This window comes from Dunckerocampus dactyliophorus, chromosome 8, assembly GCF_027744805.1.
Source record: "Dunckerocampus dactyliophorus isolate RoL2022-P2 chromosome 8, RoL_Ddac_1.1, whole genome shotgun sequence".
NCBI classification, from domain to species: Eukaryota; Metazoa; Chordata; class Actinopteri; order Syngnathiformes; family Syngnathidae; genus Dunckerocampus; species Dunckerocampus dactyliophorus.
In genome coordinates this window covers 14858968-14885746 of record NC_072826.1, presented here as the reverse complement: position 1 = coordinate 14885746, position 26779 = coordinate 14858968, and the positions used below count along the sequence as shown (strand labels likewise).

Here is a 26779-nt window from a genome sequence, read left to right as displayed (position 1 = left end):
GTTGCACAATATTGCAACCCTAATAATAATAATGTAGATTTCCGCGCCTCAGAGTCCATCCAGTGACCGTATCTCCTCATCTCTCTCTGTAGCGGGTCATCCGCAGCAGAAGCCAATCAATGGACGCCATGGGCCTCAGTAACAAGAAGTCACACACAGTCTCCACTAGTCACAGTGGCAGCTTTACCCACAATCTGGCCGAGAGCCCCAAAACACCCGGCATTGTAAGTAGCACGGTGTGTGTCAGTGGAGGATTCGCTACACTACACTTCACTCTGTATGTGTCTCATCCCACTCTCACTTCCTTTTATTTCTTTGTTTGGCACATTAACACCTGTTGGGATTGTCACCTTTTAGTATGAGACTGGAGTGTACAGGAAAAAGAAGGAGAATCAATCAACATGAGGAGGTTGTTTAGTGGTGAAGTGAGCTCCGTGTAGCATCTGTTTGACTACCCAGACTCCCTTGCTCCTTTGCTGCTGCAGTGCATGTGACCTCAGTGTTGTTGTGCATGTATGGCTGCAGAATGCAACTGTCTGTGTAATGTGCAGTATCTTGCAAAATGGAGTACAGACCTCACATTTCAGCATTTCAAGGGATAATACACTAGAACGTACACTTGGATATACTTTGGAGTAGTCAATGTACAACTTGTATAGCAATCTAGAGCTACTCTATGCTGAAAATGAGTCAGCACACTGCCATTATTGTCTAAATAGCTGGCAACACAAGTGAATGCAGTGAGAAGTGCAATGATGGAGAGACCAAGCAACCTCCTTACCCGGCACAATATAGGAGAGCAGTTTCTTCGGGCCCGGAGTCAGCAGTTTGTTTGCATCTCAAAATAAAAGGACATTCCTTTGAGGACAACACTGTCCAAATTCTTGTTTGAAACAGATGCAAAGGAAGCTATCTACAGTATGTCTAAAGGAGCTCTCTAACGTAGAGGAGGAAGTTTGCGCCATCACCTGCTGTCTTCTTATAGCAGTATCCTGGCATATTGCCACAAAGATTGTCACATTACATGGCAAAAGTGGCCACTAACAAGCTGTTTGCCACCAGATGGGCGAATGACCTGTTGTTATGCAGGGCAGTTGTTCACCAGCAATGCGAAGCAACAGCAACCCTGTTATGACACACCCACCAGAGACCTAAATAGGAAGACGCCACAAGAAGCGTTTTGCATTAAAGGTGAAGCGCCTTCAACAAGTTTGGTTGTCTCAAGTCATCCTTTGCAGAAAAGTGAATACACCTCACGTTGATCATGTCCAAATTGTGTGTGAATATTTAGTGTGAGTACTATTGTTATCTAGCACTGCCTTAATCCTCTTGGGCATGGAATTCACCAGATCTGGAGTCCTCTTCCACTCCTCCATGATGACATCACCGGTGAAGCTGCGCTCCTCCACCTTTTGGCTTGCGTTCAGGTCTGGTGGAGTCATACTCGGCCACTCTATTATCTTCACGTTCAGCTTCCTCAGCAAGGCACTTGTCATCTTGGATTTGTGTCTGGGCTCCCTTTCATGTTGGAAAACTGCCATGCATCTGAGTTTGTCAAGGGAGAGGATGATGGTCTGCTTCACAGTGTCAATGAACCGCAGCTCCCCAGCACTCGTGCAGCCCCAGAGCGTGACGCTACCACCACCATGCTCGACTGTAGGCCAATATCCTTGTGTTGTCTTGCCAACCATTTAGACCATAGTAAATGTATGCTGCTATACAAGCTGTACAAGCTGAAACGGTCTCATTGTTGTAAGACACCAGAGACTGTCAGCCCTTGGGGGAAAATTGTAGGAACTTTTAGAGCAGGGGTGTCAAACTCGTGCCATGGAGGGGCGAGACACTGCAGGTTTTCTTTCCAGCCAGTCACTAAAGCAGGTGATTTTAATGATCAACACCTTCAGTTTGAGGGAAGGAGCTCATCAATTAAATCACCTGCTGAAGAAACTGGTTGGAGAGAAAACCTGCAGCATCTCGGCCCTCCAGGGCAGTTTGACACGCGTTCACCCACAATCAGAGTGTCGTTGTATACAGTGTTGTGAACTTACTGTGTGCTGCATGAGATCTTGTGATGTGTTTCTTTTCTTTGTCAAACTGCCATCTGTTTTCTCTTTTTGCATCACCCGCGACCCACCCACCCCTGTGACCCCCGTCCCGGCTTGTGTGGCTCAGTCATTGCTTGTCCCAGGGAAAAGTCCCAGTAAATACGGACGGCGAGGCAGTGCCATAGGGATAGGAACAATAGAAGAGGTTCATGTTTCTTTCTCCCTTCTTGTTCACTCACTGTGTTTTCTGTTTGTGTGTTGCAGCTAATTTAGCGCCCGTGTACACGTGACGGGTGATCGTCAGGAGTTTTGCTTTGCATTTCCTGGCGGATCTCTTGATAAAAATGATGAAAATGTATCATTTGTCAGCATGAACATGATGGAGCTTAAATTAGAAGTGTACACCAGACATTTTGACATTTGCATAGTCTGACATCTGTAATAAGATGTCTAAAAGTGCTAGTGCGGAATATGTACTGTGGAATATACTGTATACGGTATACCTGTAGTGTTGGACTCCTGCTGGAGAGTGTGTCCAACATACTGCCCGGGGACCTTTTTGTTTTTTATTGGCCCTCAACATATTCTGAAAATTAAATTAGGTCATTTTTAATGAGATATGTTATTAGATATCATACTAATAACTATTTGCTTTGTCACCTATAACACAAATGCTAAGATGTGAAAGTTCTCTTCAAACATCTTACCATATATTGACTTACATTGGGTTGCTTTTAGCATCTTTAACTCTCATCTAAACTCCACAGCCTCATATCCGCAGTCTATGCCAGGGCAGCATGATAAGCATCGCAGCGTGATAACACAGCCACACAGACGTGCCAAAGTGCAGACTTCTCATTGCATAGGCGTTTTTGAGTGGTATCAATTGGCCAAGTAAAACTAGATTTACTTGTCTGATCAGTAATATTCCCGACGATTTTGTCATTGTGTTTATTGTTCATTTATTTGCATTTTCGGTGCAGGATGAAAGGAAAGGCACCTGCTTTGAAAGCGAAAGTAAACAGGCAATGAAACATTACACCACCAGACCTGCTAATATGCACGCATTTTTTGTACACGGCATGCAATTTGACCTTTGAATACGCTTTTACGCTCTGCTGCTCTCTGGTACGCATGTTGCCGGTTTCAGTTTCGGGTTCTGTCTCTGCGCACCTCCATAAATAAACCTCAAGCTGCGGTGGCGCTGACCGTTAAGGCTGTGATGGATCAGATTGTAGTAGATTATTTCCTGTTTGTATACAACTTGTTCAGAGGGCGGACAGAACAACTTCGTGAATGACTTCTCCGACGATTTCGGATCCACTCGATCAGTTCCAGCTGCAATAACGCTAGCCCTCTCTCTTTAATTGCCATTGTTCACTCGAGATAGGTTTCCTAAGTGCGGCCCAGGGACCAGAAACCTAATTTTTCCTTGGCCATGGCAAAAAAAAATAGAAACCTCAAAAATGGGGAAAAAATTGAACAAAATGCATCATATAATGAGAAAAAGCTGAAATGTTGATAATAAAAACTAAGAAAGCTTTCTCTGTAAATATGTTGCACATTTTTTAGCCTTTTTACAAAATAAAAACACAGTTTTAAAAGTGGTACTCTTCAAGGTTGGCAGGTCTACTATTGGGGGCAAAAGTACTGCAAAATCTTTCCCCTGGACTCCAAAGGTTAAAGTACAAAGAATGTACAGTCATGGAAAAAAATATTAGACCACCCTTGTTTCTTCAGTTTATTGATCCATTTTAATGCCTGGTACAACTAAAGGAACATGTTTGGACAAATATAATGATGATAACAAATATAGATCATAAGAGTTTAATTTAGAGCTGATATCTAGCAACTTCCATGGTTTTCTTAATAATAACCAAAATCACTTAAGTTCTTACATGAATATCTGTAGCATTGTACTGCCAAAAAAATGTACCTCTCATGAGCTATTTTTGTTGTCATTGTTATATTTGTCCAAACAAAGGTACCTTTAGTTGTATCCGGCATTAAAATGAACAAGAAACTGAACAAACGAGGGTGGTTTAATAATTTTTGCCATGACTGTATTCTGTATGTTTGGACACCCCTGATCTGTGTAGTCACCTTGCCAAGCATGTTGTGTTGGTGTGGTGTTAGCCACATTATGTGTTTCTGACTCTCCTCTCCCCCGCCGGCTGTCAGTCACTCATCATTCCTGGGAAGAGCCCCACCAGAAAGAAGAGCGGTCCCTTCAGCTCGCGCCGCAGCAGCGCTATCGGCATCGAGAACATCCAGGAAGTCCAAGAGAGGAGGTGAGGCCAAGGCCATCAAGACAATGAAATAAGGACATTACAATGAGGTGATGAAACCAGGGGCTTTCAAATGGTCTCAACCTGAGTGAGACCAACATTTCCCCACAATAAGTGGCGACCCACTAATGAAGTCAAACAAAGATTTACATGTAATTACATGTGTCAAGCGTGTTTAACAGCATGTTATTAAGGAAATGATGAGGAGTGTGCTAACTTCATGCATAAAAATAATTAGTGCAGTACAACCTCAAGTAAAGTAAATCTCAAAATTCCACTAAATAAGATCACTAAAATTAAATATTGCACTTATATCTGTGCATATTTACAATCAAGTAAGATTCCTGTCAAAATATTTTTATTCAAACATGAAAAAAGTCAAATATTTGCTGTATGTTACATATTTGAATGGAATTTTTGACTACGTAGGTTCCAGAGCGGGTCCTGACCCACCACAAACCACTTGAGAATCACTAACGTATAGCTTACCGCAAAAGGGTATTACAAGTAAAATGTATTATTATTAATTTATTATTGTTAAGTGTATGATTAGTTTTTATATTTTTATGCATTTTTATTTACAAATATTTCATCCTTTTTTAATTTTTTTTTCTTTTTAGCTTTTATTTTTGTAATTAATGTAACTTTTTCCCAACCTAATTTTCCAGAAGCTGAAACTTTTGTTTGCATTTTTTGTTTCTCATAACATTACGACTTTAAAAAAAATAACTTGCAATATTGCTCATAATATGACGACTCGTAATGTTACAACTCTTTTCTCTGTATTCTCATATAATTATTGCTCTTTCTTTAACCATTTTTGCTGTTGTTTTTTTTTTGTATTGACCAATAAAAAAAACAGCCGTGGGCAGCAAATGGCTCACGGGCCACACTTTGGACAGCCCTGGCCTACCGTATTGCCTCATAACGTGACTGCAGACTGTTTACTCAGCTACAGAGAGTAGCAGGCATATTTTAAAGGCAATGCCTTGATTTGGGGGAACAGTCCTTTGTTGTACAAATGTATTTATTATATTGTAATTTTATCACAAAATAACATTGAACACATGCTGATATCAGTCATGGTAAACTTGTAGTCAGTTTTCTGTCTATCTACTGAATTTTAGTTGTGGTGTTTAGTTGTTCTAGTAGCCACGACATCTATTAGAGTGGAGGCCTCTATTGAGGAAATTCATCATGGATCGACTCCTAGCCAGTCAATTCTTTGCATCTCATTCCGTGGAGTTTTGGAACTTTTTGGGATGTGTGCAACAAATCGATAGATGAAGCACATTTTGTGTTTTGCAGCAGCTCTCACAGCAGCACAAGTACTGACTTGACATCTCTATCTCACGCTGCAGCCACGAGGTGTCACCTTGCACCCACAGGACGTCCGACAGCGGCCTCCTCGCACAGGAAAATAAGTCTGACAACTCTTCCAGTCATAGCTCTCCAGAGTTTCCTGCTGCCAAGAACAGGTAGATAGAAACTTGAATGATAGAAACTCTCTTTTTATGATTTTACTGCGGAAGCTGAGAGAACTTGTGTGGATACTGTGTGTGTTTGAGCGGTCAAAGTGACGTAGGTGTGTAGTTTGGTCATGTGTTGCAGGGCACCATCCATCCCCGAGGCTCAGGACCTTTCCCGTTCCTCTTCAAACGCCAGCAGCTTTGCCAGTGTCGTGGAGGAGCACGAGGCCGAGGAGGAGTACGACACTGGACTGGTGGGTGCTGAAACGTTACCTTAATGGTCCAATGTTTTCTTTTTCTTTTCTTTTTTTTAAATGTGTCTGTGAGGTCCCACAATTGCGACTTGAAAGTGTGCTGGCCAAAATCTCAACTTGATGCTGCCAGTAAGGCGTACTGAGAGCAAGTTATTTTGTGTGTCTGTAGCTTTAATGCTAATGAGCTGTGTTTTTCCCATGCCTGTGTCACCAGGAAGGCCTATTGTGACAACGTAACATTAAGGAGTGGAACAGGAGGACTCAAACGTTAGCATCACTAGCACAGCTATGTGAGCTACAGTGCAAACATTACAGGCACTCACATTTAACAGCAACATCATGCTAAGATAGCCTATTCAATGGAGAGAAACAAAATGGTCAAATTGATAGCTGATAATTGACAGAGCTCCAGGCTTTATTTTAAGATGTGTAGCGAAGCCTGTGGAAGGTGTTTTTTCCTTCAGGTTGTCATGAAAAGTCGCAAGAGATGATTCCCACGTTTGCTGCTCGTAAGCAGGCCCCAGGGACAAATATTACCGTCACTTTTGCATAATCGGGGACCTAAAATGTCACCATGAAGTTTGCATGTGTCTTCCTTCAGGAAAGTGTGTCCGCCATGACGCCAAGACACTCATTGGATGACGGAGCGCTCACTACGAGTCATGGAGGCCTTCCAGGTGAGTTTAGCAGGAACATTCCCACATGTTACTGGGTCATTGGCTGCCTGAGGGTGGGGTGAGCTAGTGGGAAAGTCCATCCATCCATCTTCTATGGCGCTTGTCCTCACTAGGGTCGCGGGTGTGCTGGAGACTATCCCAGCTGACTTTGTTGGAGAGGCGGGGTACACCCTGGACTGGTCGTCAGCCAATCGCAGGGCACATATAGACAAACAACCATTCACACTCACATTCATACCTATGGACAGTTTAGAGTCACCAATTAACCTAACATGCATGTTTTTGGAATGTGGGAGGAAACCGGAGAACCCGGAGAAAACCCACGCACACATGGGGAGAACATGCAAACTCCACACAGAGATGCCCAACGGAGAATCTAACCCAGGTCTTCCAGATCTCCTGACTAGGCCACTAGGCCACCATGCGGCCCTAGTGGGAAAGTCATATTCCACACTAGATGTTCTGACAATCCGAATGATCCATCTTTATTTATATGTATAGTGTTTTATTTTAATTAAATAGCCACAGATCTTTCTTCTACCCACCTTGCAGCCACTCGCCTCCAGCATCAAACCGATGTTCTGAAGGGACCCGGGTCTAAAGCCACAGATGGCTGCCCCAAGTCAGAGCGCCCCCCTCTGGAGCACAAGTTATCAGTGAGTCAGTCGTGAATGCAGGAAATAGGTTGAACAGTAGTTCCACATTTAAACATCTTTTTTTTTAAGTTGACAGTAGCTGTTGTAATCTATGTGTTTTTGTTTGTTTTTTTTTACACAGAACTGTTAGCTACACGCAACTGACTCGCCGCATTGATGTCCATTATCAGGTGAGAGCCAATGGTGATGATTATTTGTACTATTTATAGCTGCTAATTCTAGCAAATGGGACTGAGTTGGCACTGCGCAGTGGAAAACAGATATATATTAAAGGGCTCAGGTAATACTATTTTCCACTTGTCCAATGTAATACATGCCATATGTCACATACAACAACATAGAATTTAGGGGCACCCATTTTGCTTTTCCTCTTTTCTGACCTATCAATGTTGTTGCAATGTTGTATTCCTGTGTTAAACGATGCCAGCACGTCAGATAATGAGGTTTAGGCATTTGGAAGTGGGCCCTGAAAGCAGTTTTGGACGGCTCGGCACGCTGTGTTTGTTCCATTGACGTCAGTGCAACCCGGACTTCCTTATATGGGCATGCCTATTTAAGGAGGTAGCGGAAAAGGTTACAATGAAATATAAAAAAAAAAACAGTAATAAATGTGGAAAAAAGAATAAATGTGGAAAAAAGAGCAAGGATTGAAGCTCATGCTAACAATATACTTGTTCACCTATATCAGTGATCCCCAACCCCCCAGCCACGGCCTGGTATCGGGCTGTGGGTCATTTGGTACCGGGCTGCACAGAAAGAAAAAATAATTTCCATTATGTTTTATTTTGAAAAATGGCCGGATTCTCTCTGTTACATTCGTCTCACTTGTGCGTGTGCTAACTTTCTCTCATGCCGCACAGATAGACTACTACTGTATTTTTAGCATTTTTCTTCCACCTCATATTTGGTCTCAAATGCTGATACTATGTGGGAATGCATGAAGGTAAGTTTTGATGACTTATTGAGTGCTAATGTGCACATTTGTCTCAAGTTAATTCATGCTAGCGCACCGCCTTTTACCACACACGTCAAACAGCGATGTAATAATCTCTCTGGTCGGCATTCAGATGTTGTTCATGTCTTCGTTTTAAACAATACATAATAAATAAGATAAATTAGATCTATAATGTACAAACACCGCCCCCAAACCCCACCCCCTGGTCCGCGGGAGATTTGTGGGAACACATGGTGGTACACATATGAAGCGTAGATATAGGAATACCGTACCTACTGTACACACACGCACACTACACAGTATCAAAGTGGCCCTTGCATCCTTTCATTTTCAGTATGTGGCCCTTGCTTGAAAATGTTTGGAAAGCCTCACTCTAGGGACACATAACATCATTAAAAAGTAATAGGGGACCTTTAATTATTCCACTCACCTTTGACTGCTAACTTCCTGTTTATCTCTGTCACAGCATTTCTTCGAGAGGCACCACATGTCAGAACCAAGCGACAGGTTGTGTTGCTTCCTTAACTGACAGAGGTCAACTTGGAATCCTCGAAACGTTCGGCTCAGAATCCGCCTGACTGTCCTGACAGACGCCAACAAAAGCTCCGATGACCTGCCTTGAGTCCGGCTCTCAAAGTCCTCCTTTAAAGGTCACGCAGCATCATTACTGTTTGTCATGTGGTTTGACAGATTAAGTCTGCTTGGCCTATCCTGACCAGTGAGCAACCATCTTAGTTAGATTTTTTTGGGATGGAAAGGAAGCAAGAGCAATGGAACAAAAGTCAACGGAGATCTCGTGTCTTATTGTCACGTGAGTTGGCCTACTGAGGCTTTTTGAATTCCTGATGTATTTAACGAGCATTTTTTCAGCAACCAGCAGCATTTGTCATGCTTAATTTTGGATTGAGGCTATTTGTGTGATGGTTGAATGACAGCTGAAGCATTTTTTAACCCCAGTAATTCTATAAAAAGGAAAACTATGTCCAAATATGTCTACTGTGGTGCCTCGACCAGCAACAAGCATTTGAAATCACCAAATGTCATTCAGTTATTGTTAGTGTGCGGTTGTTTGTGTGTGTGTGTGTGTGTGTGTGTGTGTGTGTGTGTGTGTGTGTGTGTGTGTGTGTGTGTGTGTGTGTGTACTGTGTCAACCTGCTTGACAAAAACTAAGCAAAACGTCCTCTGGTGCCATGTTGTACCTGTGCTTAATGTTTTATTGAAACCACATACAGTGTACGTTTGTGGCCACACTTTGTTTTTTACTTCATGTGTAAAATGTTGATATGTGTGCGACGCAACACGACGTAAGGCACGCTAAGGTTGTTTGCTATTTTTCAACGACACTGTGACTCATCTTGAAGTTGCCTTTACGATGATTGTGTCAGGTGAGAGCTCGTCTTTATCCCTGAATGTAACACATGCCACATGGATCTTCACTGTTTATTTGCAGATTGGGGATGATGCTTCAGTGAGCCCCCCTCCCCTTGTCTCGTTTTTTTTAAGGCTGCGTTCACACTTGCGGTTTGGAAAATTACAAAAAAAAGACACGTTGTGCGCACTTTGGTGCAGTTTGCTGTGCGTTCATACTAGTGTTTTTGTTATGGGACCAAAGGCTGCACACTAAAAACAGATGCACACTAAAAACAGATGCACACTAAAAACAGATGCGCAAATGAAGGCAAGTGTGGCCCCATTCGAGACCGGCAGCCGTTTATTTTTTTTTTATTGGCCCGCGGAATGTTTTACATATAAATGAAACACAGCCAACAGAAGAAAATTAGGGCCACACAAAAAACAAAAACAAAATGGCACAGATTTCTGAAAAATGACACCTGCAAACCAAAATGGCAGATGGCATAGGTTCTTTGATGATTTTCTTGCTCGCCATCATGTGTATTGGATTTCGTGTCAATCGGACAACCTAGTGGCAGGTGCAAATATTTTCTCACTTTCTGGGGGGCACTACTGAATGGGTTTTGGGCGTTCGTGCCCCAGACACCTAAATAAAATACGTACAATTTTTGATTGGGGGATTTGCCACTATTTGCCTCGTCACCTGTCTTTATTTTTAATAAACCGCTTTGTATATCTTGACCTACATTGGATTGGTTTTAGTGTGTTTCATAAATGTGAACAATATGAAAGTGGCCCAAACATCCTTCCATTTATGAAAAATTTGGACAACTCTGAAGTTCGATTTTGTGACATAAGTGATGTAAATCAAATATTCCAAACCAAAATGCTGTGTGCTGGATTGAGTCTTGTTTTTATGTGCTACATTTACCAGTTTAGATTTCATGAAAAACAACTTGCAACGCATTTTCTTTTACATATTTGTCATATCTGCATGCTTTTTGCTGTCATTTTAACACTGGTCCGTGTCTTTGTCCATGTAGCGTTCACATTTGACCTAAAGTGAACCAGACCAATCCACTTGCGAGAGGACCAAGACCCATCGTTCATGCGGCCTCGGCCCGCTTGTCTGTTGCACGGCAGGGCTCAGAGGATGGCTTTCACATTTGACCAAATGAACCGTAATAGCAGGACTAAAGCACCAGAGTATGTTTTAAGTTTTAATTGAAGCAAACATGACAAGTGTGAACGCACCCTGAGTCAGTGATGAAATGAAGCAGGCACACGTGGTTTATAGTTGGGTTGAAAAAAGGCTGTAGAGAAAGACTGATAAATGATTCAGATCGAACTCTAAAATCCTGCAATTTGACTTGAAACGAAAAGCATAGATTGCTTGCGCCCCCTAGTGGCTCATCACAATAGCACCTCCATGTGTCTGGCCCAACTGTTCAAATCCAAAGTAGACCAGTTTGGACTGAAATTTTCTCTGTGATCTGTTGTAAATGATTGTATTTCTCTTCTTGTCTGTTCAGTCTACTGAAGCCCTTGTAAAAAAAAAAAAAAAAAAAAAAGACTTGGTTGTACATATTGCTTTACATCCATATTGTAAATAAAGATGTTTAACAAAGGTGACATTTAGAAGGCTGGTGGAGGCTTTTACCTCATACACTTCAGTTCACATGTCCAGGTTCCACCACTTGAAGTCAAAGGGTTCCCTACGCACGTTGGAGCCGCAGTGGACCTCTCCCAGCAGCCGGTGGTAGGAGGCGAAGTCGTCGATGAAGGTGCAGCTGAGGTCCAGCTCCTCCATCAGGGAGCTCATCTCCGCCTCCAGGGCGCAGCGGCCGTTCACCTTCGGGCCGAACGGCTTGGGAATGCCGAGGTTTTTGCCCAGGACGATCAAGTTCACCTGGAAACGTAAGCGATTGGAAACTTTAAGCGTCTTGTGGCCGTTAAACACTGTCTTGTGCTGGCTGTGTGACATGAAATCGTTTAGTGTTGAGTCTTCACTGTCAGGGGACGTCGGAACCAAAACGGTAATGGCCGCCCATGTGCTACTGTTATTCAAGAGCGTGATTCTCCCATCCCAATAGAAAAACACTGGTATAAAAAGAAAATAACAATGAAATGTAAACATATCCCTAATTTAAATGGATGCATATTACATTGTTAGGTAATATAAAGTAGATCCATGCCAAGTTGCGGTTCATTCAAATAGTAAATAATTGTTTTTAAATTGTAACTTACAGTAAATAGAAAGTGGTTGGATGGTGCTTCTTCAATCTTCAAGGGAAAAACTATGAATCCAGCAGAGGGTGCTGTCTCACAAGTCGATCCACTCAACATTTTCCAGCAAGAGGATGCTTTGACAAGATGTTGTGTAACTGCACGCAAGTACAACACTATACTATATTCCTGTAGTTGTTTCTTAATGTGTAAAAGTGTATTTAAAAATGTGCTTAAAGGGATAGTTCGGACTTTTTGACATGAAGTTGTATGACATCTCTATCAGCAGTGTAGTCCACCAACAGCAACTCACTCCCCACTTGGTCTCCTAAGTCCAGTTCTGGTCGGATTTCGGTGATAAAGAACGTAGTTCCAGGTAGTTGCTGGAGTTTGTCTTCTCAAAACAATAGGCGTTCAAAAGAGATAATACATCTGCATCGCAAAAATGCCTACTGTATGCTGGAGACTATCACAGCTGACTGATTTCCGTGAACAAGTATGTGATCTGCATATGTTAATCAATGCCTTTCAACAGCGATTACAAAAACCGATCACCTGTGGAACATAATTTGCCCCAGTGGTGTTATGCACAGCTGTTCTCGATCTCAATTAGTGGAGTTTAAAAGCCCAGCGTCGTCGCAGCTACAGCGCTGGTTCATTGCCTTTGTGTACTTCGCCTGTGCTGTCTCCTAGACGGTTCCTTGACCTGTTGCTACTGCCTCGTCTTCCGTGTATGTTTTTCACGGAGCCCTTTTCCTCTGTCGCTTTCTGTTGTTTTTCCTGCACCTGATTTATTCAAGTATTTTTATTTTCCACCACTACCGTCTGTCTCTGCATACTGGGGGTCAAACACTCGACAGCTCCACAGTTGCTGACAATACCCTGATCAGAGCACCCCTATTAACAACAGTACGGCGAGTAAAACATGCGTGAGTTTTACACCAACAGCTGAGTAGTAGAAACCAACATTTTAAAGTGTATGCAAAGGTAGATATATCTGCTGGACCACTCATAACGCTTCAAATGCATCTCCTGCCATCTTGTGGAATTCATTAAAACAACATTAGGATTGAATGGACAGGTTAACTGGAGCATTTACGATAACATTAGTTACTATTATAAAAACAAGCCCTCCCCTCTAATAAACTACTAACATACCATGTCGGGGTAGAATGCCACAGCTCTGTATTCATTATCTTCGTCCTGCTGTAGCTTAAAGAGGATGGGCAGGTCGATGATGTCGGAGTCATCAAGGCCCAGCTCTCGTTTCAGTACGTCTCGGTTCCAGTCGATGCAGCTCTAGAAAACACGCAAATCATGTATTGGTGTACATACTAAAGAGTAGGGGTGTCACGAGACGAGACAATACGCGAGATTGGGTCTACGAGAATGAGATGAGACGAGATTTTAACATTACTTTTAAAAAAAGTACAATGAAAAAAATGTAAAAACAATATGACAATGTACTGCAATCTACTAATTTAATTTCTACTACAGTACAGGCCAAAAGTTTGGACACACCTCATTCAATGTGTTTTCTTTATTTTCATGACTATTTACATTGTAGATTCTCAGAACTATGAATGAACACATGTGGAATTATGTACTTCACAAAAAAGTGTGAAATAATCCTCTAAGTAGCCACCCTTTGCTTTTTTGATAGCGCTGCAAACCCTTGGTGTTCTTCATGAGGTTCTTGCTGAGCTTCATGAGGTAGTCACCTGAAATGGTTTTCACTTCACAGGCGTGCCTTGGCAGGCTTACTTAATGGAATTTGTTGCCTTATTATTAGGTTTGGGACTATCAGTTGTGTAGTGTGTGTCCAAACTTTTAGCCTGTACTGTACGTTACACTGTTCTGCACTCTGTGTGTATGCTTCTGGCCCTTCCGCCACCCACCGAGACAAAGAGACAGTATGACCAACAAAAGGGCTCACTCCATTCGTGCCGTTGTTCTATGATCAAACGCACCAAGGTGCTGAAACCAATGCACAGAGTGAACCATATTTCTGCCTGTTTGGCGGAGAGAGATGAGGAAAACAGACACGCATGCACATGGCAATGTATTGAGGGTGGCAATATTTTTTTCTGAAAGAGAAATCTTGTCATGTTTTAATCTCACGAGATCTTGCGACACCCCTACTAAAGAGCGAAAGGCTGTTAGCGTTTTAATTGTGTGGTTACATAGGTTGGAGCTGACCCCTTAACACACTGAGTATAGTTTGTAGTATATTTTGATTATAGTGGCCTCACCTGAACATAGTTGTTCTCAGCTTGGAAGCCTGCATCTTCAAGTATGTCGTCCACTGTGATTGGAACCTGGTCTCTGCAACCTTTGAGGAAGTATCCCTCAGATAAGTGTCCGGATGTACAGGTATATGATGACGAAATAATAAACGTAAAGACCTACCCTCAAAGAGTTTGGCCTGGCCATGACCATTGTTTTTCAAACCTCTGAAGAGCTTGTAGCCTGCATCTGGACTGGCCAGCAGCAGACGAAAGCCCTGCCAATGAGACAATGTATAATAAGATGGTCACTGGGAGTTTGCACCGTGGCATCAGTATTGTCAGAAACAGCTTCCTAAAGCATCGAAAGACTGGAAGGTATACGAAAAAATGTGTCTGAGACTGTTTTGTTTTTGCTGTATTCATTTTTACATTTAAGTGACAACTAAAAATGTTAAAAAATGAGAGAAGAATGTGCAAATGTGACCCTATTGAAGTTAAGACTGGGAGTTTCATTGTTTTTACTTCTTAATATTAGGCAAGGCAAGGCAAAGCAAGTTTATTTATAGAGCACAATTCATTCACAAAGTAATTCAAAGTGCTTTACAGAAAAGAAGGGTAAAATCACTTCATAAAATGTTTACCTTCTTATCAGGCGCAGGAACAAAAGTCATGAATTCATCCACGTGGCCGACGAGCAGCCAGTCTGAAAACAAAGCAATGGGCTGCTGAACCTTCTGTGCCCAAAGGAAGTCCTGAACCACTTTGGTCATGTTCCGTCCTTTGGTTGTCCTTAAACAAACACAAATGTTTCATTTTTCTTCTCTGATATTTAAAGGGCCCCTTTTATGCAAATGTGACATTTTAATGACATTCGGTACACAGTAATAGGTGTTTTTAGAGCTTGTTTATGAACACCAAGTGCGACAAAAGTGATCTCCCTCGCTTGTTTGTTCCACTTGTGAGGGAAGAGGCACTCAAGCGCTCACTTTTGAAGTTGTGGCTTTTCATGACGTCATGAAGGCACCCACCACTTCATGGAGAATAGCGCTAAGTTGTATAATTTGTTTTTTCTTCAGCAAAGAGGCTAACCTAGTATGATGTTGCAGTTAAATGTGAGTGTAATGTTAGCACTGCAGCTCACATGCCAGTATTGCTAATGTTGGTGTCCTCCCGTCCCACTTCTTGTTACATTGTTGTATGTGATATATGTCATCTATTACCTTAGACGGGTGCAGAGTTACAGTGTATATGTAAAATGTGGATAAAGTGGACACACTCAAAGACAGGCGTGGACAAATCACAGTTCATTACCATTAAAGCTACAGACACACATAACGGTGTGTTCCCAGTAGGGCTTGCCAAAAGCTTTTAAACTAAATTCCAGCATCAAGGCAAGGGTTTGGCCAACAGACTTCCAATACACTGTTGTGGGACCTCTCAGACAAACTTAAAATTGTTGAAAAATACAACAATATGGGACCTCTAAACAAAATAACTGCTGCTAAACCGACTCACGTAGGAAACGCCACCCCAATGATGATTCTTCCCAGCGGGTAGTGTTTTCCATTCACAGTCACAGGAGGACTGACCTCCAGGTTGCCAAATGAGTCCAGACTGCTCACATCTTTTCTAAGTGCCACTCTTGTCACATAGCCAAAATCAGGACCCTGAAGACATCAATGACACATCAGAAGATTTAATGTCAGCGTGGACACTAAGGCTGTATCCCAATTCTACGCTTTACCCCTTATCTTAGCCCTTACCCGTAGGTTCTGTGCTTTCACGAGATTCAAGTGTTATCCCAATTCTCCTTAAATCAAGGGGTATGTGCGAAGGAGTGTACAGCCCTAGATACCGAGTATGGTCGGGGACCAAGCATGAAACGCAGGGGGAGGCGGAGTTTACTCGGATACCACACTCCAAGCTGAAAGGACGGCAGAGCGGAGACCAAAAGAAGCATGTAAATATCTAATTATTGATTTTCACAGTCACGCCACTCGTGTTTTATCAGATATTCAAGCATTTTGTACGCCACGTAAATATTCACCATGTTTTGAATTGTTGGTTGTCCCTCGTTATAACACCGATATCTAACTTCACTTCATGGTGGCTATAATTCACAGCAAACAGACTTCACTACGCTGTGCTGCTATACATGAGTGATTAGATGGCTAATATAAAATGCCAATGTCACAGTACAGTTCAGTAATGAGATCCCCCTCGCTAGCGAGCGGTTTTAAAATACAACTTACAATTAACAGGTTAATGTGGTTGCTATCTAATTATTGTCGAATCATTTATGAAATGCAGCAGATCGCAGTGAAGTTCAGTGTTAGCCAGCTACTTGTAACAAGTGACAACCAACATGGCGAATATTGACGTGGATGATTGATTATCTAATAAAACATGAGTGACGTTGCTGTGAAAATCAGTAATTATGCTTAATTACTTACATTTATATGCTTCTTTCGGTCTCCCCTCGGCCATCCTTTCAGCTGGAGTGTGCTATCCTAGTAAACTCCGCCTCCCGCTACGTTTAATGCTTGGTCCCCGACCACAAGTCGTTTCTACGGCTGTACACCCCTTTGCACTCACCCCTGATTCCTTGATTTAAGGAGAATTCTCGTGAATGTACAAAATCTAGGTGTAAGTGCTAAGATGAGAGGCAAGGCGTAGAATAGGGAATCAGCCTAATACACTGTGAAAGTAATACTTAGAGGTGCTCACCAGCAGCTCTTTGTACGGAAAGTCCAAAAGTTTGCCATCTCGAGGCGAATCCAGGACAACGGGAAAGCGGTGATGTGGAGCGTCAATGTAACCAAACTCCAACTCATCCTAACGAAAAATACGTAGTTCTTACTGTGCGTTTTGGAGTGGCGAGATAGTTTCATTTCAGTTTTTCAGTTGCTGTTCTCTCTCAGCATTTTAGTCCTCTCCAATCACTGGAGTTTTTAGAGAATCTCTTTATGTTGCTGTCCCGTCAACTCTCCCTGTCCTTTCTCCGCTGTGAGGTGCGTATTACTTCTGGAAATTGGCAGGTTTCCTTTTTTAAACAAACACAAAAAGTTAGCATTAGTTGGACTCTTACTTGCATCCAGCGGTCTCCTCTGTTCATGTACTCATGACAGATGTTTAGTTTGTATCCGCTGTTGGCAACAAGACTCCTCATTCCTTTCAGGAACGAGTAGTTATCTGAGGTGCTGAAGAAGAGAGCATTAGTGAGACAATGTTTGCTGTTAGAAAATGTCTAACAGTTCAAAAGCTTTCAGGATAAAGTTTGTAAAACCATAGAGAGGCAATAAGGGTTGCTGAATGTTAAAACACGGACAGTACACTTTTTGTACCTGCAGACGAACACCTCGACAGGCCTCAGGGTGTTGGGAGTCATGATCCAAGGCGCCACTCGGAACATGACCGTGTCTGTGAAAATGGGAGTCTCGGGGAGACCCTGTTAACATATAGTAAAAAAAAAAAAAAAAAAGCCACAGCAAAATAAATAAAAATATTTAGGTGACAAAGACATGAAAACAAAAAAGTGCATGCTGACTGCTAACATACCTTGTTTGTGTTGTTACTGTGTTTATGTTGGTGATAGCTGATCATTTATGTGAGTCAAATAAGCACGCCACACAACTCAAACACTACAGTACATGAGAGGTGTCCTGGCTGGTCCACCAATAGTGAATCTGCTCAACTGCTACACACAGAGGCAGTCTTACTGTGCAGATGGGCTCCAGCAGGCTGAGGCTGATGCTGATGAGCCCGTCAAAGTCTTTGTCGGGAAACTTCAGACCCTCCACGTAAAAGTTCATCTCCGCTGCACCCCCCAGGTAAGGCACCTCCCTGGACAAGACGTTGCTGCACAGCACTTGGGCAAAGTTATTCGCCACACCAGCTAAACAAGGGAGAAGAACGTAGATGCATCTTTTCAAGTGTTCTGATGAAAAGTGGTCATATGATTCCAGGTTTACCTACATAAGGAGTTGCTCGTATAGCGAGGCTTGGGCCTGTACACCCTGACACCCTCTGCGTGGCCCTGACATATGTGCATGGTGAGCTTGTAGCCCTCTGGAAGCTTGGCAGGGCCGCGGGTCCGCAGCACCATCACAGACATGTCCCTCAGGTCTGCAGGCATGCAAAGAAAGCCACAACATCAGGTATGTGTTTGTGGAGTTCTGGATGAAGGTGCACAATGAAGAATTTGCGGCAGTGACGACAGCACCAAACGGAGCTGTGGTGCAAAAACTACAGAATGTCTGGAAGTTGACTTTACTGCCAACTACAGGACGGGAGTCCAACCACATGCATTTGAATGTCATGTTGAAGGTGGTTTCAGGTTGTTGGGCCTTGGTGGCGGTCTGCACTCTGTGCTGGTTCTTCTATACCTGACAACTTGGAGATGTAGTCCACCTCATTGTCCGGTTTTTGGAAATAGCGCCGCTCAGAGTCACAGTTTACCAATAGGATGGCTCCGTGCCCATCAGGACCCCACTCCCAGGATCCCTAAGACATTTTGAACAAAAATGGGGATGCACAAAACAATGGGTTAGGATGGGTGCTTTCTTAACTCACGTCGCTATCACGGTAGATTTTAGCATACCAACTGTTAGCATGGTAACACTTCAATATCAGCCTTTTGAAACCATCCATCTATTTTCTATGCCGCTTATCCTCCTTTTGAAACCATCACATAGTAAAATACTTATGGGTCTGCCTAAGCGTTTAGTCTACAGTTGTTGCTGCCTTACTATATGTTGACTCACGAAGAGTTAGCATCTTAGCATTTTATCCATTTGATAAAATGGACTACATGCAATGATGTCAAATCTGTATTGATCTGCCTTATCACTTTGTGTACTTCAGATTCTGTCTTGTTACGCAGTTGCATGGGTCTGCCTCAGTGTTTGTTGTACTCTTGATTCTGTCTCGCTGTATGTTCACTCACGAACTGTTAGCATCTTAGCATTTAATCCATTCTCATTTGAATTTGTATATAACTACAGGGCATGATGTAAAATCCTTGTCGGTCCGCCTTAAAGCTTTCTGTACTCAAGATGCTATCTTGCTATATGTTCACTCACCTATATGTTAGCATTTTATCCATTCTCATTTGGTCTAGGGTCTTAGGGTATGAGGTAAAATCCTCATGGGTCTGCCTATGAGCTTTCTGTACTCAATTTGCTATATATGTAATGACTGTTAGCATCGTAGCATACGTTTTTATACATAATAATAATTATTACATATATACTGTATATATGTGTGTAATTTATCAATAAATTAATTATTAAATTAATTATCTATTAAAATCCATTTTTATGTTATTTTTTTTTGTCGTAGAATATTAATTAATTAATTAATTAATTAATTAATTTTATTTATTTATTTTTTTTTTACATAACTTTGAAAGGAAAATTTCCATTAAGATTATTTACAAGTTAAGCTTGAGCTCACCTTATTGGGATTGTTTTTCTCCACAACACCATCTCGGTCCGCGTCCACGTCGAGAGAGATTTCTATGTGACAGAGCGGTTTCATGTGTTTGAGTTTGTTAACGTGTACACAAATACCCTTTTCTTAAATATGTCTTTTGCTTTCTCGTGTTTTAACATACCAAGTGCTGTCAGGTGCAGGACTGCGTTCCCCAAAACGTCTTTATCTTGGCCGTAGTACCTGACGGATAGCTTGCAAAATAATGTAACTCATGTTAATTCAAACTCTAATTAGTACCTATTAATTCAAATAATATAGGTACTTCAAGCAGATGTTTACACCCGCTTAACAAGCTGCAATGAATGAATTTGACTCGTCTCCTCTTTCACCTTGCTGTCATTTTCATGCTGGCTGGCACCGCTCATGGAGATGAGCAGCACTGACTTTTCGTTTAAGGCGATGGGGGAGAGGTGAGAGGTCTCCTTGTGAGGTGGGATGATGCCGTACTCGACACTGGGAGTGCATTTTACGGAGAAGAACTTGGAGTTGGGAGGTGCACACCTGCAGTATGAGGCCAGGTTAGACGAAAAGGTGATGTTGACATGAAACAGTACTGCGTTTGGAAAAGTTCACGTCTAGGTGAGAGGGCGACATCGAGCTTTTTATGCAAAATAGTCAGTTCAGCTTAAAGTCACTGGGCCCACAACATGGCACCAGAGTAAAATAATTGTATTAAAAAACTAAATTAAAACACTCACTACTTACTACTGACATTTTGCATGATGACGGTTTGAAAACAAGTCCAATTTTCTTTGGTTAAACTTTTGGGGTCTTCCACACTAGAACTTTGGTACAACTGCTCCATATTTTGAGCAGGCTTAACCGGTTTGAGCAGAGGGTCCAAATAGCGATGCAGTATAGCTGTGCACCATGATAATAAACATATAACAGCTTTATTTATCTAAACAGCAAAGAGGATGGGGTGTTAATTTGGCAGCAAGCAACTGGAAAGAGGTTGTTATTTCAAGAATTTTGAATATTATGCTATATAACTGCTGAATTTAAAAAAAAAAAAAACGTTTATAAAGTTTAGCGGACAAAAAAAGGTGGCTCTCTTTGACCAGATGGTCATTTATTAACGTCATTAAATATAATGCTCAACACAGCAACAACAGAACCAATGTTGTAATGGCCGTAAGCAGCTGAGCCAGCATTAATAGGACTGGTGGCTCCATTGTAAACAGCAGTATGGCAGGTGAAACACATGAGTTTCACACAAACAGCTTTCTCTACCTTCCTTTACAAGGCAGGTAGATGCTGACCACTCATTGAGACTTGCCATTACTGGAACAGTGTTTGTTCACCCGGCACTAATTAGAAACCTTGGCAGTTATGCAGTAGGTTAATTGAATAGAGGCCTGTATTTGACCTTTTACAGTCTTGTTAAATGAACACACCTGTAGCATTGTTATCTTTGTAAAGGCAGCATTTTTGGTACAGGTCTGGTATTGGTGCAGGTGTGGCTAAGGAGATGTAGCTAAGGTATGATTATATGTGCAATGTACAGCGATAATAACACAGTGAAGAATAAACAAGGATGTTTACCCAGAGTCACAGTTGCAAAACCAGACTGAACATGGTGTGGTGCCTTCAAGGCCAAACCATCCTTTACTTTACGCGACAGTTCCGAACATTCCGACGCTGTTTCTCCACTCACTTTTTTTTTCTGAAGCAGCAATTTTATGGTGGGAAGTACCCCCACCCTTTCAGCTAGACGTGCCCTGACTTGCTGGTAACATCCTTGCAATGCATGATTGAGTGTGGACACGCAGGCCTGGTGGGCAGACATGGGAACGCGATACCAGTGGGAATGCCATCGGAGTAAGTGCACATGAGTGGACCTGCATGGGTGCTTCCACTTTGTGCCCGCTCAGTAATCCAGTCTCGCTCAGATGTGCTGTGTTGGCTGACATTTGGCACAACACATGCAATTCTATGGGACAACAAAGTGTCTGGTGTTTGCACAGCAACAATAGACAGCTTGTTGACTCTCTCTCCCCTTTAGTCATAAAATAAAAAAAAAAAAACTGCCAGCAGTAGCAGCATCTGCAGTACATAATATTTACTTAGTGTAAATGTTAGGAGGAGCTAACTCAAACGCTAACATGAAGTATATAAAGTAGTAGGAACAGTTCCAGGCACAGTATGATGTAACTACCAGCACAAGAATAAACATATACGGTAGTATAGTTAAATGAATACCTCTCTGACATTGTCAATTACCTTTCATCATTTTCATTATCTTTCATTTTTATCTTTCATTGAAGACATCTGAAGTACTCAAAAAAGCGGCAGATGAGTCTAAGTGTATTTTCAAGTGTGCACAAAACAAACTACTCACTGAAGCAACATCAACCTACCTGTTCAGTGCCACATGAAGCGAGGAGCCCACCACGCATACAACACTTGCAGTTTTATCATAATCGACTCTGAGAGTCCGGGGGTGAATCATGATGGCTGTTATATAGTGTCTCTGCAGGTCCTGACGTAAACTGGACCAGCAGCACGGAACGCAACAAGTGGAGGCTAATGTAGGCTACTAGTGCAAGACTTAAGCCCTGGTCTGTGATTGGTCAGTGTAGTGGACACAACACCGTGTCATGTAACAGCCCTCCCTCCCAAAGAGAGGGCTCTTTGTCCCTGACCTATCACTCCTATTGCGTCTTTTATGAATTAATAATGCTCAGCCTAAAACAACGGAAGAAAATTACTTCCAGCTTCCAGTGGCTTTCGCTGCGTGCACTTTCAAAAGCTGGTTGCGTTACTCAGCTGTTGGTGTTAAACTTGCAGTACTTTTTACAATTATGAATCATCCTCACCGCTATTACAACATTGGTTCTGTTGCTGCTGTGTTAGTTGTTATAAGTGATCATGTAGTCAAAGAGCTATGTTTCTTTTCCACCTTCTCATGCACTCCAAATCATTATTAACGTTTACCGAAACAGTGTGCAGCCGTTCTGGACCAAAAACCACTCTATACTCCATGTTGTTCTCTGGTTTTGCCATGTCTGAGTTAACGTGTAGAGATATGGAGAAATAACTACAAATGTACGGTTCACCCACTAACTGTACTACAAAAAAGGTTAGGATAATCCACCACGTCTTTCTTTCTAAAATCACAATTATTAAAATGTGATCCGGTAAACTATCAAACAGCTAAAATTGCCCGTAAAGCAAACAATAACTGCTACCCAATAATGTAAAACAATTACTTTAAGAGAGGCAAAACCAGACTTGGACCAGAGGAAAAAAATAAACTTAAAACATGCATGCATGCAAACAACTCTAAAAACTTGAAGCATATCAGTATGTGGAATTAAATTATGGAATCAATTAAGCAAAAAACTCAAAATGTACTAAAATGAATTCAAGAAACAGTACAAGCAGCTGATGTTTACTATGTTTATTATGATGAATGTTTATATAATTTATTGATGTTGATTTACAAACTAGGATAAGCGGCATAGAAAATGGATGGATGGATTTACAAACCTCAATTCTCTTGTAACTAGGGATGTCGATATTGGCGTTTTTGCTGATAACCGATATGCCTGTCATGGTCTGTAGTGCTGCTCTGCTGCCGCCTATCTGTACTCTGTTGCCGCACGCTGCCTACTGGCCTGGGAGGAGTCACTTGGTCACACCTACAAATTACTTTAGCTGTGCCAATGTGTGAACGCATTGCCAGATTGCTCCCTGCTTCATGCCTAAACCGAGCTTATCCTCGCCTCGTGTCCTCGCAATAACCTTACTTTCTTGTCTCATTGTGAGTACTTTGTCCCCTGCTTGGATATTCCAGCTGAGGTGTGTTTTTGTATAGTTTTTGCTGTCGCAGTGTCCACATAGTTTGTTTTCCGGCTGAGTTGCAGCTGTGAATTTTTGTTCTATGTTAGTGTGTTGGCCTGCTTGTCTCAGCAGTGCTTGTGATATTATTTCCTGCTATCCTCGTGTCTAGCAGGGTCCTACATTTTGTAGTGTTTTTTTCCCCGTGACTCGGGTTGGTGGTTTTGGTTGTACTTTGCCTTGTTGTGTTTTGTATTTTTTCCTCATGGGACATCTTTTGTTCATAAACTTTTGTTACACGCAGTGACTCGCCTCTGCATTCTGGGATCCTATCTGGGATCCTAGTATCAACCAATACCAATATGTTTAACATCTCATGTCTCCTCCTTTTATTTTATGATTAACTGATTAGGTTTTTTATGACATTTTTGCAGAGATGCTGGAAATGTGAATTTCTCTTGGAGATCAATAAAGTATCTACAGTATCCATCCATCCATCCATCCCAACAAACATTTGCTGCGAAGCCAATGGATAACAGCATCAGCAATTAGCTTCTCGACGTGCACGCAAACAACACCGCGCAACTCGCCCAAGCAAACACCCGAGAAATCCGGCAGCCGCGCATCCTCCGCCGAGGAGTCCAGCACCGCGTCCGCTCGCCGCCACCTCCATGCTCCTCCACATTACCGCCACCCACACCCACCAACAGCGCTGCCCAGGCAACCCAGCATGGCCTGTCCCCCTGAACACGGCCAAGCAAAGCGTCGGCTCAAGCACGCGAGCAAACTTCCTGCCGAAAGTCCACAAACTCCGAAACTCTGCACAGAAACACACCCACAAATGCCGATCAGATTGAAGTTACAGAGATGTCCACCACATCCTGGTGTTTTAACTACACTGTATTAAGTATTAATTACACAAGGCTTAAAGGGCTATACATTGGCTTTCATTATAGGGAAAAAAAACATACCGATGTTACATTTTTATGCCAATATCGGGCATAAAAAAATCCCATTATTTACAAGTTAAGCTTGAAGCTTAAAATAAACTTAAGCTTAGAAATAAGCTTAAATTTAAAATCAGTAGGCCGATATTATATTACTTGTAATACACGGTTCCACATCTTTATCATTTCTAATGTTATTTCATAATTGGTGAAGGGTACATTATGAATAGAGGAAGTGAACAAATGCATTCGCAATTGATGTCAACCAGAGAGAAGGTAGAATTAAATACGTTTTGCTTCTTCCTAATTCTTTTTGGGCAAATGGAATTGTGAATTGTAAAATATGATGTATTCCAATGTAACCGGAATGCATTTTCAAAATAAATTAAACCATAAACCAAAGTTACAAAAAATAACTTGTAATATACAATTAGTTTACACATTTCAGAAATAATAGCCTCTCTGCAGTTATTGCCTACACACCACTCTCTTTGGCGTTTAGGTAAATGAGCTGATTATGTCTATCATTTCCTATGGCAAACATTGTTTAAATTTAAAAACAAATTGGAACTCTTCACATCACGAGCCTTGAAGATTTGTGAAGGCTAATATGTTCCTGTCGACGCTCCCTGTCCTTTTTCTGCGTGAGGCAGCACTGTTGCAACGGAAACAGCCTAGTCCACTCATTTGTTTATGTGGCTTGGACATAAATTCTGTAATAAGTGCTGTTGCAGAGAAGAAATAATAATATACCGATAATATCACTGAAGGAATTGGAAACGATTGGTTGTTTGTGTAGTTCAGCACAGTCCAGATGAATCTGAAGTTAAAAAAAGGTCAAGTTCCCACAGTTGTCTTTCATGTAACAGAAACACCACAACGTTTCATTGCCAACAGCTGAAAGCTGCAACAGAATATCCTTTCATCATGACCATCAAAAACAGTATTACAAACATGCAGTTTTCATTGTGGCTAGAAGTGTGTCTATTGTCTAGCAAGTGATGTAAACAGCATACCTGGCCAGGTTTGTCTTCAAGGTGGTCCCCGTCACGTACAGGACCGTCTGAGTGATAACCGTGTCCAGGCGAATTGTGCGTTGATATTCTAGTCTGTCATTTTTCTTCTTGTGAAAAGTATTGACAGAAGAGGTTTGTTGCAACATGGCTGCAGCTGGTAGTGGTGGGAGTAGTGGTAGTTGTGGTTTTGACCGGTTGTGTGAGGAGCTTGTTGTTTCCAGGTAGTGTTTCCAGATTGTAATTTGAGTCTAGGTGGAGCAGAGACGCCAGAATAGCCTGAAGGCAGACAGCTCAGTTGAACGTTTTTTGGCAAGGAAATATGTTCCATATAATATTATTTTAATTATCCAGGTGCGATAAAGCATTTGACAGATGATTACATTACAGATGATAAATTGTTTTTACATAACCATTTCCCTTCGAGCACTTTTTCTTTGTTACTTCCAAGTTTACACAATTATTTGCTTACCCGTGCTGGGCAGCAGTAGCTCCATCTACAACGACTTTGGAACCGAAGGGGAAAAAGAGAAGAAAGCAAGGTCACGTGGTTTGTTGTGACACATTTTGGTTGACTTGGATTTCATCAACTGATACAGACCAGATCAAATCAAATCAAATCAAAGTTTATTAGTATAGCACCTTACAACATCCCAATGGTGCCCAAGGTGCTTCACAAGAGTAAAAACAGGTTATAGCAAATGAGAACAGGGTAAGATCGAATGAGATAGAAATAACAACAACGAAAACAAAATAAAAAAAAATAAAAATACAGGCACAGAATCACAACTAAAATCCATATAATCATCAGGTTGCGAAAGCCAGTCTGAATAAATGACTTTTTAAAAGAGATTTAAAAGCTGACATCTCTGTAGTAGATCGTAGTGCAGGTGGAAGGGAGTTCCAAAGTGTGGGGGCAAACACAGCAAAAGCGCGATTCCCCCCATTTTTTGTATTTCATCTTTGGGACTTCTAATGTGTGTTGAGAACAGCGCAGGGCCCTGGAGTGGTGACGGACAGTTAAAAGCTCAGCCAAGCATGCTGGAGCAAGGCCATTAATGGCCTTGAACACAAATAAAAGGACTTTAAAATGGCTATGGAGGGGATCGAGTGCGTTCTTGTCACTGAGCATCACTGGTAGGTAGACCTGTACATCATCGGCGTAAAAATGAAAATGGATATGTGTCTGGAGATGATTGGTCCTGATGATTGGTAGCATGTATAGTGAAAATAAGGTAGGACCAAGGATGGAACCCTGGGGCACGCCAGAAGAGAGTGGGGCGGTGGTAGAGGAGAGGTCACTGATCATTACTGAAAAAGTCCTGTTGGTGAGATATGATGTAAACCATTTAAGCACAGCGCCACGTAGGCCAACACGGTGTTCTAGGCGGG

At 41.9% G+C, this 26779-nt stretch overlaps 2 protein-coding genes across 15 annotated transcripts in view; one reads left to right on the top strand and one right to left on the bottom strand.

Annotated features, from left to right (window-relative positions):
- rap1gapb (RAP1 GTPase activating protein b) overlaps positions 1–14509 on the top strand; it is a 129192-nt gene extending 114683 nt beyond the window's left edge. For 9 of the 13 annotated variants that reach the window (XM_054785339.1, XM_054785337.1, XM_054785334.1 and 6 more), the window contains 9 exons: positions 93–224; positions 2173–2250; positions 4227–4336; positions 5695–5811; positions 5927–6056; positions 6658–6733; positions 7286–7389; positions 7511–7559; positions 8811–9490. In XM_054785339.1, coding sequence (XP_054641314.1) covers positions 93–224; positions 2173–2250; positions 4227–4336; positions 5695–5811; positions 5927–6056; positions 6658–6733; positions 7286–7389; positions 7511–7519 — 756 coding nt within the window. In that variant the 3' untranslated portion in view covers positions 7520–7559; positions 8811–9490. Of the gene's footprint in view, positions 1–92; positions 225–2172; positions 2251–4226; positions 4337–5694; positions 5812–5926; positions 6057–6657; positions 6734–7285; positions 7390–7510; positions 7560–8810; positions 9491–10740 lie in introns of those variants that run through there. The other 4 variants (XR_008572292.1, XM_054785338.1, XM_054785333.1 and 1 more) reach the window with 4 other exon arrangements.
- On the bottom strand, positions 9487–25615 carry padi2 (peptidyl arginine deiminase, type II). 2 transcript variants are annotated; one of them, XM_054785344.1, is made up of 16 exons: positions 25391–25615; positions 19974–20145; positions 19766–19835; positions 19606–19667; positions 18537–18654; positions 18127–18276; positions 17871–18046; positions 17496–17599; positions 17240–17351; positions 16879–16986; positions 15667–15818; positions 14793–14940; positions 14333–14426; positions 14176–14255; positions 13082–13222; positions 9487–11606 (listed from the first exon to the last, which is right to left on the bottom strand). In XM_054785344.1, exons 1-16 carry the CDS (start codon positions 25534–25536, stop codon positions 11373–11375), a joined length of 2067 nt encoding a protein of 688 aa, XP_054641319.1. In that variant the 5' UTR covers positions 25537–25615; the 3' UTR covers positions 9487–11372. The 2 variants fall into 2 exon arrangements, with proteins under 2 accessions (XP_054641319.1, XP_054641320.1); XM_054785345.1 differs by lacking the exon at positions 25391–25615 and adding an exon at positions 22005–23976 and having other exon boundaries at positions 9489–11606.
- Between the last annotated feature and the right edge of the window lie 1164 nt (positions 25616–26779).